This window comes from Anguilla anguilla, chromosome 1 (assembly GCF_013347855.1).
Source record: "Anguilla anguilla isolate fAngAng1 chromosome 1, fAngAng1.pri, whole genome shotgun sequence".
NCBI lineage: Eukaryota > Metazoa > Chordata > Actinopteri > Anguilliformes > Anguillidae > Anguilla > Anguilla anguilla.
The window spans coordinates 65,365,775-65,385,286 of record NC_049201.1 but is presented as its reverse complement, the minus strand read 5'-3'; the positions used below and the strand labels follow the sequence as shown (position 1 = coordinate 65,385,286).

Genomic DNA, 19,512 nt, shown 5'->3' with positions numbered 1-19,512 from the left:
AATATTGAATTCAGGACAATCCAGCAATAGATAAATGGCATCTTTGCTAAACAAGCAAACAAAAAGCATATAATATCACAAAACTTTCAGAATAAGTTAGTTTTCCAATAAACTTTGCAAAAACACGCAATGAGGGATTTTTGAAATGTGATAACTTTTTTTTAATGACTCTAAAATTATTTATTGGAGAGTGGATGGATCTTTAATTGGTTTTACTTTTTTTAGGTTGAGAACGGTTCCCAAAGGTTCATTATACAATACACGGAGAAGGAAGTAATTGTGCTGTATCCAGTAATGCCTGGAACAGTGTTCTTTGTTTTGTTTGTTTTTTTTTAACATCCAGAAGTTTATTGATATTGAGATATCCTCTGCTCTTTGTAAATGTGTGATCCCCATTAAAACAGATTAAAACTGTAGTAATGCAGGCAGATGTTAATTTTTTAGAAGGGTAGTCCATCATGCGGCATGTCTCAAAGAAGGCATGTGTTTAAGGAAGCCAGGGGTCTCTGACCCCGCCCCTTTGTTAATTGAAGGGCAGCATGATTGGGTAATCTCATGCGCCTTGCTGTGCCATAATGGTGGGCACTCACACTGTGTGCTGTGGTTAACCTCTCTTAATCTGCCACCTGCAGACATCTGCTTTGGCTTGCTTTGAGCTTTCCATTGTGATCTGGTAATAGTGTGAGCGTGTGAGTGTACATGACTGTTAGTTAGGAGCTATAATATAATAAACTGTGTTTTTATTATGTAATCACTGCATGTTTTTTCTCTTATTGCTAAGCTTGTTATCTGTGGAACAATATTGTGGGAGGTTTTGATTTACTGGTTAATGGAGTGAAATACAGAAAAAAGTTTCTATTTTCTCCTGTTTAATTCCTGTTTTTCTGTTTTCAGAACAAAGAATAAACTCTGGTACTTTGAGTTTGGCACCTCTGAGACCTTCTCTGCAACATGCAAGAAACTTCATGATTTTTTGGAAGTAGAGGTAATTCAAACTTCTTTAGTGATTAAAAAATTTTAAAAACTTTACTTTTTGAATGAACATCATTTTTTTCTGTTGAATTGAAATTTATATCTAAAAAAATTGCTTGCTGCCTGCATGCCCCTAGACAGTGTGGATGTGAACAAATATTCAGATAACAGGATTACATTGGACACAACGCTTCTATATTTGAAGTATCATTGACAGGTAGTTTTAATCCACACATGCATCTGTAAATCTTTCACTGTAGAGACAGAGGGGCATTGAAAGGGGGAAATGCCACCTCTGTGTCTCTCAGATGAGCGCCCAGGTAATTATCTCTGAACTACCTGCTGCTTGTGATATTGAGTGATAATGAAGGTGGCTCTGGTCCGATCGGTCTCTGTCGCGCCCTTGCTTGAGTAACTCGGGGACCCGAGGACTTCGTTAATTAGTCATTGAAGGAGGGGGGGGGGAGTGGGATCACCAAAGGTAGCAAGTTGGAGCCATGGCTCTTGCTCAAACAGTGGTGCTCTTTAAAATGTGAATAAAGATGTGACGGACGCGGACGAGGCGGATCTCAACAGCTGTGGGTCATGCCTGGCAGAGGACCCCCTCCTGGTTGACATTTCCAGCTTGTCAAAGATCAAATGGCTTTCATTTATACTGTAAATTATAAGGAGTTAATGCTGTCTGTTGGGAATTCCCAGAGGGGATCAGTTATTTCATCCCCTTCTTGTTTTGTGGTGGCAGCTGCCCATCAGTCTTGAGCAGGCATTGTGTTTATGCAAGCAGGCTGAGGAATATGTAACGTCTGATTACACTAGCAGTGCCCTCATCTCTGATGCCAAAAAGCAGAAGGACTTAAAGTATCCCTGGCACCTTCGATCATAGTCTTAACCCTGATGGTTATGATGATGGGCAGCTTTTAATTATGAGGTGAATGTCTCTTTCCCTTCTCAGGCATGTTGATGACAGATATTTTGTATTCAAAAACATATGCAGTGTTCAATAATTGTTGTGGCAGTGCCATATATAATAGATTGTCATTAAAGTGAGGGGAAGTATCTTCCAATAACACACACACACACACACACACACACTAACATCCCCCAACACACATGCGCACACACAACCTAGCACCCCCTCATACCCTCCCCGATACTAGTATATGTATACAAAGCATTATCTATCTAGTCTTTGATAGCCAGTTGAAGTCATGTTTTTCTGCTATTATTGTTCACCATCAGATATATTAATTACCTTTTATTTATTCTTTAGTAACTTCTAAATAAATATTGAGTGCATACGTACTACAGAACTAATGCACAACTAGTAAGGCTATACAGGTGGAGTGACAGTACGGTATCAATCTGATGTGGCAGCCTAGTAGTAACAGTACAGCAGCTCAGAATAGTAATTATTTTTCCAAAAATTTGCCTGACATTTCCAATCATGGTCAAGAAATGACCTCTGGAATTGCTAAATTCAGGTTCATGCCAGGTTTTTCCCAAGTTATCCTTTTTGTCTCCTGACGGTGTCTCTGTAAAAATCAGTATACAAATAAAATGGAATTGAATTGAATAAATGAATTTGCAAAAGGATCTGACCCTACTGTACATCTTTGTTAAAAGTGATTGCTTTCATGACTCAATGCAGAAAGTAGTGGAGCCCTGTGTATTCAAATTCATTACCTTTTTTGTATGTGAAGGCAGTTAGAGATTTATGGTGGATTTTCTGTATTCCTAATGGCAGCTGTCTTCTGTTCACTGTCCTCCCCTGTCCTAAAGTGCGATGGGATCAACCTGGACTTCAGCAACATCTCCCTTGAAGGCATTGCTGTTTTAAACATACCCAGCATGCATGGTGGCTCCAACCTATGGGGGGAAACCAGGAAGAGGCGGAGCCACTGGCGGGCTGGGAAGAAGACCGCTGAGAAGCGGACGACACTGGTGGACCCAAAAGAGCTTATGTTTGCTGTTCAAGGTAACAGGAAAATGAATTTTTAGTTTTACACTCCAGTATAGCACGAGAAAGACAAAGCAAACAATGAACAAATGTCAACTGCTGCTATTAAAAAAAAACAACAACAACCTAGCTCCTAATTAATAATAAGCAATCAGCAGTAAACCTTTTAAACGGAATACAAATTGAAAGCACAAATTACTAAGCGCTCCCCAAGTCATCACCTCTTTGTTTTTTTTCCCGCAGTCTAGCGGTGTATGCTTTTAGCGAGAAACACAAGCATTTCCACTTCCCCTGGCTTGAACAGGAGTCTGCTGTTCTGATCCTCCCTGCTGTGCTGGTAGCACAGATGCACCTGTATTTCTTGGCGAGTTCAGTGGGAGCTGGGTCTCATTACTCTTTATTATTATTACTCTCTCATTATTAAACTGTCTTTCTCCGTGCCTCTCTCTCATATAAGCAAATCACTGCAGCATTGCTGACAGTTCTTCACTACAAGTGCAATGATACACAATACACATGCAAATGATGGCCATGGGTTATTCCACAAGGGACATTTATCTTTTGACATGCATTTTAATGAACTAATGACTAATTTTGTTGATTTTTTACATGTTCACTTTAATAGATTCCTTTAGAACCGTTGAGACACCAAGAGAAGATATTGCCTATTGTGGAAATCTTCCAAAATCATTTACTCTTCAAACTAGTATTTTCATTGCATGTTTTATTGTATATCAGCTTTAAAAACCTATTTTTACCATGCTTGCTTTGATTATGGTTCTGGTTTGCTGATCTGTCCATTAACACAGTGCCATTAACATGTTCTGTGTGTCAAATAATATGACAGCAATATAAACATCTGTACAGTAACTAGAATTTAACATGCATTGCTGTGAAAAAGTATTTGCCCCCTTCCTAATTTCCTAAACTATTGTATATTTGTGACACTGAATGGTTTCAGATCTTTTGACAAAATGTAATATTACACAAAGGGAACCTGAGTAAACACAAAACACTTTTTTAAAAAAAACTATCATTTAACTTATTTAATGAAACAGTTATCCAACACCCGTATCACCCATGTAATTGCCACCTTAAACTTAATAACTGGTTGCACCACCTTTAGCGGCAATAACTGCAAACAAACGCTTCCTATAATTTGATATCAGTCTTTCACTTCATTGTGGAGGAATTTTATCCACCTCTTTTTTGCATAGCTGCTTTAATGCAGAGACATGGGTATACTGCTTATTTTAGGTCCTGTCACACATCTCTATTGGGTTCAAGTCAGAGATTTGATTAGAGCACTTTAAAATTTCAAAATTTGAATTTAGTCTCTTTTCAGCCATTTAGATTTGAAAGCACCATTTGCTGATTTGCTTTTGTGTTTTTGGTCATTATCTTGCTGCATAACCCAATTACGCTTCAGCTTCAGCTCACGGAAAGATGACTAGATATTCTCTATAAACATTTTCTGGTATAGAGCAGAATTTCTGGTTCCTTCAATAATGGCGAGTCGTCCAGGTCTCGAGGCATGAGCATCTGATCACACTTCCACCACCATGTTTGACTGCTGGTGTGATGTGCTTACTGAGGTTTCCGCCTTGCTACTTTCCTATGAATCCTATTTTTTCCCAGTCCCTTTCTTATCATGAAGATGTGAACACTGATCTTAACTGAGGCTAGAGAGGCCTGCAGTTCTTTGGACTTGGTCCAAAGGTGGTTTACTTCCTGGATGAGTTGTTGCTGCTCCCTTGGAGAAATTTTGGCAGATAGGCCTTTCCTGGGAAGATTCACAACTGTCCCAAGTGTTCTCTATTTGGAAATAATGGCTCTCGCTGTGGTTTGGTGGAGTACCAGAGGCTTTGCAATGGCTTTGCAACCAGGATAGTAGTTCATTGTCACTGTCAACTGGACAGTAAGCAGCCACAGTATTGAGAAGCATTGTGGAACTGATTTAGGATCTGATTGAGGGCAACTGTGAGTTTTTGTATTTTTAACTCCACTGTATTTTCAGACCTCTTTGGCTTAATATATAAGGTGATTATGGCCTATACATCTGTCCTATCACATCATAAACCCAAACTAGTCTGAGAAATGACTGCTGTCCACCCATGTTTGTAATTCTACATGGAAATATGTCTTGTCCATATCTGATGAACCAGAGACTTTTGGAATGTTTCTATGAATATTTCACCAATGACAAGTTGAATCACTGCTTTGAGGTTTTGTCCAGGCTGAAGTGGTACAGCTTAATGTCACTGTTTTGCATCGTCATTTCTATGGTAATGGCTTTTGTAGGCACCAGTAGACAGGCAGGTCTAACAGTGACATGCTGAAGTGATCCATTCAGATCTCTTCTGCTGTAGTGCAGTCCCATGAATGTATTTACCTATCAAGTAATCTGTCAATACATATTAATGGTTAGTGGTTAAACCCCACAGTATTTTTTTAAGAAACAGTGTATTATTTAAACAATTTATAAAATGGCTCACTTAATCTATTTCTGTTTGTTTGCTAAATATATTGAGATTCAGAATGAAATTAATATTCTGAAATATCATAAGGAGGATTTTTTCTCGCATTTATTTTTTCTTTTCTTTGTATCTATTTTGAGATTTCATTACCAAGGTGAACAATCAGCTGCTATTATTTCCAATACAGAAATTGGAAGAGAACTCTTTTTCCAGAGCCTTTGAATACAACAATAAAAAAGAGACAATAAAAGCAAAATCTGGAGTTCTTTCAGCATCATGTTTGACTCAAGACCTGTCAGATCTATGAAGATCCTTGAAACCCATGTCCCTATAATCCCTGATGAAATATCACAGGCATTTGCAGAAAACATGATGGGCCTGGAAAACATGTTTTACTTTCAGAATTTTCAGATACAGCCACATTCTGTATTTTTTTTTTCTTTTTTTACAGCTATTCTCTTGGAAGCTGCAATCACCTAATGGGTACAAAGTAATACATTTTTAAATGCTTTAATCCCACCACTTTGGTTGAAACTACTCTATGGAATCTATTAGGTGGCTTTGTGCTGCTACTTCTGAACTTCTACTACAGTTCAGAAGTTCTCTGCTCTTTTATTTCAGTCAATACTAGTCAAGCACTGATGAATGCACCCATTTGTATCATGCATGTTCTCTTTAATATCCTCCGGCATCATCCATTTCAGGATCTGTTCTTCTCGTCGACTGGATTAACCAAGCAGTTTTGCCAGGGGAAGGGGGGGGGGGGGGGGAGGTTTTCTTGGAAATTCCCTTTCTTGGAAATTAAAAACAATAAAATAAAAGTAGATCTGGGTGATCAATTAAAACAATGTGGCAGTAGTAATTCAAATCCATTTATCTCTCTCTGAAAAAAATGTATTGATTTGTGTAAAAAATTTTCTTGCTGCACCCAAGAAAGCACTTAGCAGGCCCTGTCCTTGCAAGAGGGGCACTCAAGGTTAGAACCTGCCGTATCAGAGGGTGGGGGTATTACAGGGTCCGCTAACACTGAGTGCATTAGCCTCGGGCTGCAAGCAGAACACTGATCAAACCCTGAAAACTCTGACCTTTCCCGGGCTGTTAAGTCACCCGCTGGTGACGCCAGGAGACAAGCCCCTCGGGTGGAAAGGAATGGCTGGGGTGAATTATTCAGCATGGCCGCCGAGAGCTGGGACAGGAGGGGGTGCGCGGGCGTTGGGGGTGTACTGTAACTGATGTCCCGTGATGGGCTGTGTTAAAACTATGTGGGTGTCACCTGGTCTCCCTCTGCTGTTCTGTGTGAGCTGAGCTACCCGGCAGACACTCACAGCCACTCCACTGCGTGAAGGTATGCCAAAGTAAGAAAATCAATTATTGTCCGTCTACTAAACACAGGACATGGCACAACAGGTTCTTTTTTTCTTACACTTTAGAGCCAGTATTTCTTGACTGTTAAATAACTATTAGAGTTCAGCTTATTAACAGTGCTCAGTAATTTTAATGGTTTTTACTACTTAACGAATTTCATTATATGCTTAATGCACATTTGTGTATTAACAATTAAGAAACGGTTTCTTAAAGCCTTATTCAAAGCAATTAATGTATTTATGGCAGAATGGAGAATTTGACCGGTTTTGGTTTGATTGTACAAGCCCCATGTTTATTGTTTGGAACACACCGAGTTGTTTATCCTCTTTGAATGCCACAGCTGCAGAGTTCTTGATCCCCTCATTCTGTTCATTCCCATGCATACAGAAAGAAAACCTTATATGGGCATTTGTGTCAGGAGCCCCTTTCTGCATGTGAATGCGACCATCGGTCGGCCAAAAAAAGGCAGAAAAAGCTACATTGAGAACACACCGGTGAGCTCAATGCATAGGCCTAAATTTTGTATTGGCTTCCTGCACCACTATAAATGTACATTCTTTAACTGCTGTTTCGCCACCATCAGTGTGCTCTCCCATAAGTTCTCAGCTGTAATGCTCACATCACTCATAGTGATGTTGTCTTCTCTTCTTTGACTCCTCCAATCCCCCTATTACACACTAGCCAATAACATGAATCATCGGAAGGTTCTCACAATGTCTAGTCCCCCAGCATTGTCTAGATGTTAACTACTGTATACTTAAAAGACTCTTTAAAAGGAGGGTTGGCAATATAGCAGCTGTGCTACTAAATTCAGTTTACAGTTTTGTCTTATTAGGAATGCCAAGGGAAAACCACTAACAAAGAATACACTAATAGCAAAAATAACTGGTATTCCACAAATATTAATTATGCAACACATTTGTGCTTTGAAATACTCACCTATAATTATCAGGGGACTCATTTCCCTTTAGTATGACACATGCAGTGTATATATTTCACAGTTTCACTAAAAACACCCATTTCTATTGATGCATTGCAAGATGAAATGCACTGCGTATTTAAAGATGATGGGTATGGGAGGAAATTCAAGCAACGGAAGTCCCTGTACACAGTCCCCAGCAGCACCAGGTGCAAACCTGAGATCCTCGAGTAGCACGGCCCACTGTGCCACCTGCCTGTTCTTTCTGAGGTTATATTTATTTATTTATTTATTTATTTATTTATTGGAACCAATTTTAACACTGCCTTCCTTCTAATTTTGAGTGCCCAAGAGCACTCATCCTTCTCATCAGTGCGGGGTCTGCTGTTAATTTGGGAGAGCACAGACTATAGCATGCCAACCTACAGGGCTGCCAGCCGTAGTTGCCAATGCCGTGGTTTGTGCCACACCACCACCGCATGTCCGACACCAGTGTCTTACAGGATACGCTCCTTTCTTACTGGACGGTCGAGGAAACTCACTTCCAGTGCTGCACCCCTCCATGGTCTTCAGTGGCCGGCGGTTGACACTAGCGGCGTTACCATGCGCCTTCCCCTGGAGATTCAGGGAAGCCCTCTGTCACCTGCAGCAGAGGTGACGCTGCCCATCACGCTCATCAGCGACTGCTTTCAACGCGAATGTGAGTCGACGTGGCAGGCAGCTGCGTTTCCAGGGTCAGAGGAGTCAGGAAGCTGTGTACACATTCCCACACCACTCAGTGGCTCCTTCCATCGCACCCGAGCCCGGGGGCAAGGGCGGAGCCACGGTGAGGACGGGCCCCCAACCCAGGATGACATTTCACAACCCAAGAAGCCCTCTGTGATAACAATCAAGTCAGGGCAAAAAAGGAACCTGCAAAGGAAACAAGTTGATCTGTGTTCGATTGTGCATCTTGATACTGCCAGTCCTGTGAGATCATTTTAATGTGTGGAGATGAGTGCAGCATCAGGCACGTAAGGAAGGATGAAAAGCAGGCCCTCTGAAACCCAGAGGAACAGATGGTCCCAGCGCGACACAGGGCTTCCAACAGAGGAAAAATCAATGCTCATAACTTCAAAATAAAAAAGAAATTAATAATTATATACGAACATAAAATTGCTTAGCGTCAGTGCTGCAGTCTAATTAATAAGTGTGTTTTTTCCCCCCTTTTTCACTACAGGGAAGATTTGTGCTCTTTAAAAGGAAGTCGCAGGCTGTGAGCCTGCAACGGAACACTTCATCGTACTCTCCTTTGTTTTCCTAGGATTGTTCTACTACAACTACTCGTACTTCTTACAATGCATTGCTCTTGTTGTAGTTGCTCATTATTATTTAGCTGAATCAACAGCAATAGTAGAACATTATTTGTATCTATTCAATACGATTACTAAAGCATTGTTTTTACAATTTATCCTATTATTATATTCTGTAGACTCCTTTATTGTAAAACACAGTGCCATTTTGAACTTGACTTGATAATTTCTTTGGTAGTAATTTCAGAAAAATTGTATGGATTGCCAGTTGTCTTGCTTATGGCTATGGAGTCACTGTAACACCGAAGTGGAGGCTAGACACTTTGGTGTTCTTATATACGTTATATCTGCGGAGCCACATTGTAGAGATACAGTAAAGCCTGGGAATTTCCTATGTGATTTTTAGACCCATCAGACCAGCTTCTGGAGGTGGTTGGCCTGGAGGGAGCCATGGAGATGGGACAGATCTACACGGGTCTGAAGAGTGCTGGGAGACGGCTGGCACAGTGTTCCTCCGTCATCATCAGGTGACCTTATCCAGTCGATAAAGCACAGCTGCTCTCGTAATAAGTGGCTTTCACAGCACATTGTCGCAGAGCCAGCCAGAGTGTTAGACCGCAGGAATGACAGAGAGAAAGAAGAAAAAATGAGTGAGAGATAAATTTCACGCAGCATTCACACCATATGCTTTGATAGATTGTACAAGCCCAAATAAAAACTGCCATATTTTTTATCTTATATTATTTAAGAGTATCTTCACTAGAATGTCCTTATATATTATGTTGTACCTTACAGTTTGTAAGCATACTGAAAAGCATATACTGATTTCCCAGCGAAGAAAGTTTTTGTCCACTATTTTTACTCACTCTAATATCAGTGTGACACTAGGTTATAAAAACGAGTCCACTAAATAGACTCTTTCAAATTTCTGCAACTATGTTTTAACCAATATTCAAGTTATGTGTTGAGGCAATTATGTGTTTAGTTTTCACTGGGGTGTTTGTAAATGTTTTCTTTAAAATTGAATTAAAAGGATAGTTCTTTTTTTTTTTTTTTTTTTTGGTTGGCCCAGACAGTTTTTGATGTGAAATGAAGGTTGTTTTAAATACTTACAGAAGTTTCTAACACCCAACCAGCTTTGCAATGGCTGTTATATAGGGACAAAGAGGTTTGTAGTCTAAATAAAAAATGCCTCCTGAGGTTGTATGTATATGTACTATATGATTATTTTTAATCTTAGAATAAAAGAAACACAGACATGATACACAGCATTTATGTTTATGTTTGTGAACAAAGCTATCAATTTAATCTGTTCATATGTACAGCATCTTGAAATAAAAACATTCCTCTAAAGCCTGCTATTCAGTTACAAGAAGTGTATTTCTCATCCTTTGTACTAACTGTAAATGTCTGTTCATTTTAGGACCAGGAAATCTCTTCCCATGCAAATTGATGGAGAACCATGGATGCAGACTCCTTGCACTGTAAGTGCATAACACCTTTGTTCCATTGCATTCTTAAAAAACATGCATGAGTCAAACTACGCATACAGATTTAATAGTGTGTTCATTTAATTTTGAATGAAGAACAGCTAGAATGGCACACAGTTTTTACGTATAATGGCTGAAAATATTAACCCGGTTTATTAGGTGAATTTTTTCATGTTTTCCATTAAAGTGTACATTTTTTACAATTCAGAATCAAATTTTCTCATATTGAAGAATATTTGTTTCACTGTGATAGAACCATGTAGATCTGTGCAGATTATGTCTGATTATATAGAGTAGAGTTCAAGTACTACACAATTCAAAGCCCTGCCCATTTTCTTGACCCTGCCTTTTCTGCCTAATTGCTTAAATACAGTGAGCTACATAATGTTTGGCAATTACATTTTTTTTTGTTTTGACACTACTCCACAATTTAAAGTTTGTAATCAAACAATTCACATTAAGGTTAAAGTGCACATCCTCAGCTTTTATTTAAGGGTATTTTTATACATTTTAGTTTCAGAAATTGCAGTACTCATGTTTTCAGATCATGTGAATGAATTGTCAGTGAAGAACTTTTCCATTTTTGGCTTTAAAAAAACCCTCGATTGCTTTTGCAGTATGTTTAGGATCATTGTCCTGCTGTAGAATTGAGGACCATCAACTAAGCTTTGAACCATTTGGTTGAACTTGAGCAGATAAGATACTTCTGTACACTTCACAATTTATTCTGCTGCTACTATCAGCCGTTACATCATCAATGAAGACAAGTGAGCCAGTACCTGTGGAAGCCATACATGCCCAAACCATAATACCCCCACCACCATGTTTCACAGGTGCTTTGGGCAGTTCCTTTTTTGGCTCCCATGCTTTGCTCTTGCAATCACTCTGATATAAGTGAATCTTGGTCTCATCAGTCCGCAAGACCTTTTTCCAGAACGCTGCAGGTTGTTTTAGGTACTTCTAAGCAAACTGTAACCTTGCCATCTTGTATTTGTGGCTACCTAGTAGTTTGCATCTTGCAGTGTAACCTCTGTAGTTCTGTTAGTGAAGTCTTCTGTGGATAGTAGTTCCTGACATATCCACACTGAGTGTCATGACCTGTCAGACAAGTGTTTGGTGGTCTTTTTCATTTTGGTGAGAATTCTTTGGTCCTCAACTGTAGAGGTCTTCCTTGCCCTACCAGGTCCTTTGTGATTACTGTGCTCACCAGTGCTCTCTGTCTTCTGAATGATGTCCCAAACAGTTGATTCTGGTAAGCCTAAGGTTTGGCCTATGTCTCTCCCTGTTTTTTTTAAATTAATTTATTTATTTATCGGCCTCATAATGGTTTCCTTGACTTTCATTGGCAGAACTCTGGTTCTCATATTGACAAATGCCAATAACAGACCCAATAACAAAGGCAATCAAAAGCCTATAATCAAGACTAGATAATGAAAGCTCTCTTACACCTGCACCAAGGAAACACTTGATCACACCTGACTAATCAGAAACACATATGAAGGCATTTGTTCCAAATGTTATGGTGGCCTGAAATGGGAAAGGGAGGGGTAAGTATAAAAAGTACTGTAATTTCTATATGGTGAAACCAAAATGTATATGTTGCCCTTAAATGTTCTGAAAATGTGCACTTTAACCACATATACATTTTTTGATTGTAAATATATAATTGCGGAGTACAGAGCAAAATCAAGAAATATATGTCTTTCCAAAACATTATGGAGCTCACTGTATATTATACTTGATAAAGATCGAGTGTCCTTCATTTCCAAATGATTATCAAAGACAAGTGTTTGGTAGCAACTGTATCATATTATCTACAGCACAAGCCATAGCCCTTAAAATAAAGCATGCTCATTCCCAGTTTGAATATGATTAATTTAATTTGGTTACTGATGAAAAAAGTACCTTGACCTATTTCAACATTTACTTTTTTATCATGTGTGCAAGTTTGCTTTGGCACCTGCAAAACAACTTGCTTTCTGTTAAATTTAATTAACTTTTTAGAAATTGCACTTCATTTGTGATAAAAAAAAAACACTTATTAATTGAGACTGAGAGGTGTGTTTGATTTTAATTAAATATACATTCTCCGAGAGCATCACTTTTTTAAGAGTGACAGAAGTTACATATGATTTATTCAGTGATTGTTTGGGTTCCAAACCATGTCAGCTCTATTAATTTAAAAGTGTACTTGTACCTTTCTGCAAAAACTCCAAAAAGCATTATTAGGCAATGACAGTATGTAACTGTGATTTTATGATTTCCATGGTGGCTTAAAAACTTGAAGATAAAGCTGAAATAATTTGTCTATTAAACACTTACAGAAGCATCACAATTCAAATAGAATTTATCAGACTTATTAGCAGCAGCCTCTGTGCAAATCTTTCAATTCTATCTGTCAGTCTTGCAATATTATTACCATAATTGCACTCATTCACACTTAGAAGTTCTCAGGCATGTACTGTTTTTTGTGAAAGATGCGTGGCAACGGAAGGGAAGGTATAGTTTTTAAACAAGGTGAAAATTCAATAGCATTCTAAACAGCACACAGTATTAGACACACAGATTTAATTTTAAGTGAGAAGACATGGTTCTTTTGTAATTGTGCTGCTGATACACAATATGGTCCTTTTCTGTCAAATGAAATACCTGTCAGAATTTTGTAGACTAAAAGTTATACTCTTCAAGCTGCAAACTACACCAAAAATATTGGATTGCGAAAATGGAAAGCGGAAATTGTATTTTAAGTTAAAAGTATACTTTTTCATAAAGGCATGCATTTTATTACCCACAAAATTACCTGTATCTCCGCTGACAAAATGAGTCATCTCAGAGGAATTTTAGGAGCATTGATATTAATTATTTAAGTCCAGATTTTAATAATAATCTTCTTACTATGAAAGAACTGTAGATAAAGTAATCGTCATAATGCAGTGATGTCAGCACTGATTGATTGTTGAGACCCAACCCACGTTCGGGGAAAGGGGTATAAGTAAATATTTCCCCAAATATGCTGCCGTGTCCCAACTTCTATGTCTAGTATTGCTCAAAACCAGTGAAGACAGTCCTTTAAATGGTCTACTGCCGGTGAACCTGAGCTCAGTGTTACAAGCATGGAGACAAATCTGTCCTCATAAGACTTTTTATGTATTGCTTAAACTCTCAGGAATTTTTACTGGCCTGAATTTATTTTTAGCTATAGTAGGCATGCATTAAGACAGTATATTGCATCTGGTATTCACACCTTCTAATAGGCCTACCCCTAATTGTAGTTCTAACTGTACACTGCATTTTCAGAAAACCCATATTCCAAAAGCAACTGTTTGAAGTTCAGTCTTTTCACTGTCACATTTCATTAACACTGGTTTTTCAGTGATGGATCATTCTTGCTGCTTGTCAAATGCAGCACAAGGCAGTGCACGTCAAACACACAGAATGCTGTCATTTTGTGAAAAAGGTATGACACACTCTTTACGGTTTATGAACAGTAAATGTCATATAAGCGCCAAATACTATTTCACTGTGCCATACATAACGTGCTACATGTGTGTAGTAGAAATTTGTCTATGAACCCAGATCCTGACTGATAGTTGATTCTCTATATCTGATATGTCCCTGTGATTGCATTCACTTAGAAATGTCCCAGAACATGTCTAAATGTCACAAGAAGGAGTTCATTTTTGCTCCTCTTCTTACCACTGCTACTACTTTGAATATATTTCAATAGTTTTATTGTGATATACCTGCCTACAACAATAAATATATCCGTTACTTAAACAGTCAAGTAACTAGTTCCCTTTATCAAACATATAATAACATATCATTCATTCATTCATTCATTCATTCATACAACAGTGCCTCATCTAATGAAAACCCAAACCCACTATGCTGACAGTGCTTTGGTAACTAATACACAATGTCCCTAAGGCAACATTTGTCCTTTTTCTTTAAAAAAAAAGTCTCACTTATTAACTTAAATACTTCTCAAAGTCTGCATTAAATGTCACCTTATTAATAGGTTTCTATTTTTTGAAGTATTGTTAGGCATTTTCCTAATTTTAAACAATCAGCTGTTTTTTCAATCTTGTTTTATTTCGCCATTCATGACATTTTCTAGCCACTGAAATTCAATCATTAGTATTGTATCAAAGCCTTTATGTTGGCAGTGTCTACATGTGTAATGAGAACATTTGGGAAAACAAATTCCTGTTTATGGTCCTTTGAAAGCCCTGGCTTCCTTTAGGAAACATTGCTGATAAAACTGCTCATGCAGTTGTTCACAGGAGGTGCACTTTTTTAAGACTGTTGCTTTTTGTGAATTAACCAAATGTGTGTTTTTACCATGTTTGCAGGCCACACACACAATGAATTTATAAGTATTTTGAAGTCATCCGTGCAACTGCCAAACGCAGGACATTTTGGATAATTATGTCAAAATAACTTGAGTCGTGTAAACAAGAATGTCAGCATGCTCTCTCTCTCTCTCTCTCTCTCTCTCTCTCTCTCTCTCTATATATATATATATATATATATATATATCATTTGCTCTCCTTTTCTGGCCCCTTATCTCATTTTCAGATTGAAATAACACACAAGAATCAGGCACCAGTGCTGATGGGTCCACCACAAGCAACCGGGCTGTTTTCCTCCATCATTCGTAAAACGAGGACTGAGTCCAGAGAATAGGACCCCTGTGTCTGCACATTTGGTTGCGTCTTGCAGTTGTATTTCCCTAAGCGTAAGGCAAAGAGTAAGGGCGCTGTGTTTCTCAGCACATTTGAATTGCTATTCAATTTCCCTTGGTGTAAAGCAGGGAAGGGTAGAAGCCCTGTTACCCTCCAACAACAGAGGGATACAGGCTACATGGAAGCAGCCTTTTTGAGTGTGATTACAAAGTTTAAACAACACGTGTATGCATGTTCATACACGTAAACACACACACGCACATGCATGCACACACACACACACACACACACACACACACACACACACACAGATTCAGTGACACAGTCACTGTCCTGTCTTAGCACCAGGAGCCTACTCATCAGAGCGCACTGCCAACAAAACAGAAAGTCAGCCTGGTGGAATCATGTGCAAACATTTTCAGATTGTTTATGTGTTTTTTAGTCATTCCGTCTGTATTTGTTTATGATGAAAAGTCGATGTTTGCATTCTTTTAAGTGTGAAGGACGAACAAGAAGTTCTGTTTATGGGCTGAAACTTTTCGAAGGAGAGGGAGAGGAGAGGAACCAGGAATGTTAAGAGTTGCGGGTCAGCAGCCAGCCTGGGTGTTCAGTGAAAAAGAGCCTGCCTTGGTTAAGCCTGTTTCTGTTGCTCTTCTGCGTATGCTTAGGTTTGGAATTTAAATGTCTGCAACCACGGACGTTTCTTTTTTCTGACTGAATTTCTGGCAGATTTGAGTCTTACATTATCAGAATATTCAAATGTGATGGCAGGTGCTATAAATGCAAGTGTTGGCCTATGGGATTTTATGGTCTTTGGTACAGTAATTTCTCTTTGTACACATTGGATCTCATATTGCATGCTAAAGCATTAATTCTTGCTAATGCATTATCTGATATCCTTCAACATTTCTGAGAATAAACCTTGTTGCCTTTTAGTACAGCTTATGTCTAATGAAATATTCTAGAGAGTGAATTTATATAGGCTTTTACTGTGGCGTTATAGCATGTAAAAATCATTACCCATTTTTCTTTCTGGAATGTATACCAACTTGACATTGGTATGAAAGTTATTTGACCAGCAGAAGTCAAAGATACTGTTTTGTCTGGCAAAACAGATGCTGCACATTTGTCTGCCATCATTTAACAAATGATGTAATGTTGGGTAACCCTACGGAATGTAATGGATTTTCAAACACTCCAAACAAATGTAGCAGTACATATTTACTCTAGAACCTTTTATGAATGATAAAATGTGATCTTGCAGGAAGTATCTCCCATAATATTATTAATGTGGTGGTTTTCTAGTGTCTGGGGAACTGAAGTCAATTTTTGGAATTTCTGTTCTGTTTGAGTTTTTATTGTTTTATGTATTTGAGAATGAAAAAGGAGGAAGAGGTTGTGCTTTCATAACCTACTAGAAAGAAACCATTTCCTGACTTGAACATACATATTCAAGCAGTAAGAAAACTATTACTTTAAACTAGTGTGTTATGTGAAAAAGTGCCATAATTGGCAGAAGACCAACAGCTTCAGGGATGGCAGTGATTGACTGATCTGCATGCATTAAATTATGCAATTTGCATGATTGCCTACAGCATATACAGAACACAGCACAGCCAGCATAATGTTTTTTTAACCTTCAATGGTACAGTGTTTTTCTCACTGCCTTTTCCCAGGTCTTTTTCCATTCAGTCTATAGTCACAGTTAACACTGGCCAGAGTGACCACATATACTCACAGGCATCCTTGAACTTTGAGTCTAAATTACAATTTGGAGTTCACATGCTAGGTCTGATTCATCAGTTAGGACTCAGTGTCCTGGCTGAGGTTTCCCAGGACTTGGAGGAGACGTTGCTCACTGAACCCTCAACCACCTCCCCCCTTCCCCCCAAAACTCCTCGTCTTGGCTCAGCACTCTCCATGCAAATGGTTCCTTCAGAAGCTGTCACAATCAGACAGCATAATTTACCATTCTTGCTTAAATCACAAACCTGATACATTGAACAAATAGCAAACATTAGCAACAATTACCACAAAACATGGGGTAACTAAAATGTTTAGTACTCATGACAGCTTGATTACGAGTATTGTATGCTAGTCCATGCATGTAAGCACAATGCAGTGTGGTGGAAAAAGAGGGGTGCATTCAGTCTAACCATTATATCGCTTTGCCCTTTACTTTGAGTAAATAATTGGAAGACTGATTTTGTTCTTAAACAGAATTTTTTTTCTCTCCACTCAATGTTAAGGACAAATCACCTTCATAGTTAGAGTGAATGTCCTCTTCAGGGTCATATACCAGTTGTGAGGTTTTAGAATTGGTTATATTGTCTATGTTGCTCATCGAATATGAATTTGCATGAACATCTTGAGAATGCACCAATTATTGTTTAAAATAAGTGGCAGCTATTAACATGGTGTTATTTCCAAGATTAAGTTGTGAAATCAGTTTCAAATTGGCCCTCACATATAGTATTGTCAGTACCTGTTTTGATGTTAAAGTTCTTGGCTTATTGTTGACACATTTTCTGTATGCAGGAATTTAAAATGTTTTATTTTTGTTAAAAATGTTTTATTTTTCTTTTTCTTTACTGGCTTTAAGTGGCATGTCTGGTTTTTGTAAAGGCCTCAGATGATATGCATAAATGGTTTTGAGTGCAGAAGAAATAGCAGTATATCTCTCCGTATTATATTTCTTATGATGGCAGCACTGAGCATTTTTCCAGTGGAGATTAAATTTATTGTTCATTACCAGATAATACAGGTTTTTTCATTGTTTTGCCATGTATAAACATTCAACAATGTATCCGAACATATTTAGATTCACCCGAGTCCTCGTTAGAATCTTGTTTTCAGCAAAGGTTAAACAAATGAATGATCAAATGAATGAATGAATGAATGAAAATGAAATTGATAGATACATAAATAAATTTAAATTGGGAAGCTGTGAATTTGAGACAATGTTTACAGTTAAAAAATATATTTATTCCCGTCTACTGTGTTTATTGAACCAGTTTGAAGACCAGTTTGAAACATAAGCCAGTCTGGTTTCAGAGAAATAACATGTTCACCAAAGACAAAATTATGAAGATATCCTTTGTGATTAAATCCATACAGGATTTGCAAGTGGAATAACATTTGCCACAATGTGCCATTTTTGATACTTTGGTACTTCAATTTAAAAACACATTTTGATGGGTTTTCTGTGACCTGTGTATTGTTTTACAATCTGACTTCATCTATTCATGCATGGTGGAACCATGTCTGTTTTAAGTTTTAAAAATAATTTTTATGCATATAATGAAGATTCTAAAGTAACTGACTGATTGCCTTTGTCCTCCCTTCTTCTCATAAATCACCCATTGATTAACCATGAAATGTGTTTTATAATTACTGTAAATGTACAGTGTATTTGATTTTTTTCCAAACTGGTTTTTCTGTATAATGTAATGTACTGTTGTGTATAGTACATTATTGTAATGCATTGGCTGCTTTGAAGCTTATCAATTTTGACTGAATCATTTACCTACAGAAGAAATAAATGGCTTTATTTAATTGAGATGCAAGCTGATTTTCCTTTGTGTCATGCCTGAACCTTTGACCCTCCACAGTGCTCCCTCTTGCTGTCACTTCTTGTCACAATCTAGTGGGACAGAATATGACTGGTTGTAGTTGACAGGTGAAGGACACACACCTGCATGCTTACAACAGGAGTTAAGCTTTTTTATACAGTAGATACACTCAAGTTGGAAACTACTGCTGCCACACTCATACGTCATTTTAAAAATTTTGTTCATGAAAGTGAAAGATAATTTGATCAGGTAATGACCTTTACAAATACATGCCTTTCGTTTGCATTCAATGTAGACTTTTGTCAAAGATTCCAAGTCACACGGAGGGACTAATGCTGGTAACTTCGTTTTTAGCAACATAATTTGCTTCATGCTTTATTTGGGTATAGACATTTAAAAGTCACTGAAGAAAACCTCAATCTGAATCTTGACCCAAAAATTAAAGAAATGCAATTTCTAGATTTTTGTACTGATGTACTTTGTTTAGTGATGATAAGCATTTGGTCTAATGGTAAATACATTACTGGGACTGGAGATTGTATACTCAGTTTCAGTTGGTGTCATGTGTACACCTTCGCTTGACCTGTGTCATTCAGGCCTCTTGGGGGTTGAGCTGAGTGCCAGTAAATCACTTAAATTTTAACTTAAAGTTTCATGATTCATCGTCATCAATGTCTCAGAATGGGTACCATACATTTTCTGTAAGAGGCAGTCCTCAAATACTGCTGACATTATAAATTGTTAACACAGTACTGAAATGAAAATAGAAAGTCTTATTGAAAA

The 19,512-nt window shown here is 38.0% G+C and overlaps 1 protein-coding gene across 5 annotated transcripts in view; it reads left to right on the top strand.

Annotated features, from left to right (window-relative positions):
• The window catches only part of dgkb (diacylglycerol kinase, beta), a 63,818-nt gene extending 45,106 nt beyond the window's left edge, over positions 1-18,712 (top strand). For 4 of the 5 annotated variants that reach the window (XM_035412158.1, XM_035412075.1, XM_035412330.1 and 1 more), the window contains 5 exons: positions 895-985; positions 2,752-2,947; positions 9,389-9,509; positions 10,406-10,466; positions 15,051-18,712. In XM_035412158.1, the coding sequence (XP_035268049.1) occupies positions 895-985; positions 2,752-2,947; positions 9,389-9,509; positions 10,406-10,466; positions 15,051-15,158 (577 nt within the window). In that variant the 3' untranslated portion in view covers positions 15,159-18,712. Of the gene's footprint in view, positions 1-894; positions 986-2,751; positions 2,948-9,388; positions 9,510-10,405; positions 10,467-15,030 lie in introns of all 5 variants that reach the window. The other variant, XM_035412248.1, reaches the window with a different exon arrangement.
• The last annotated feature ends 800 nt before the right edge of the window (positions 18,713-19,512 follow it).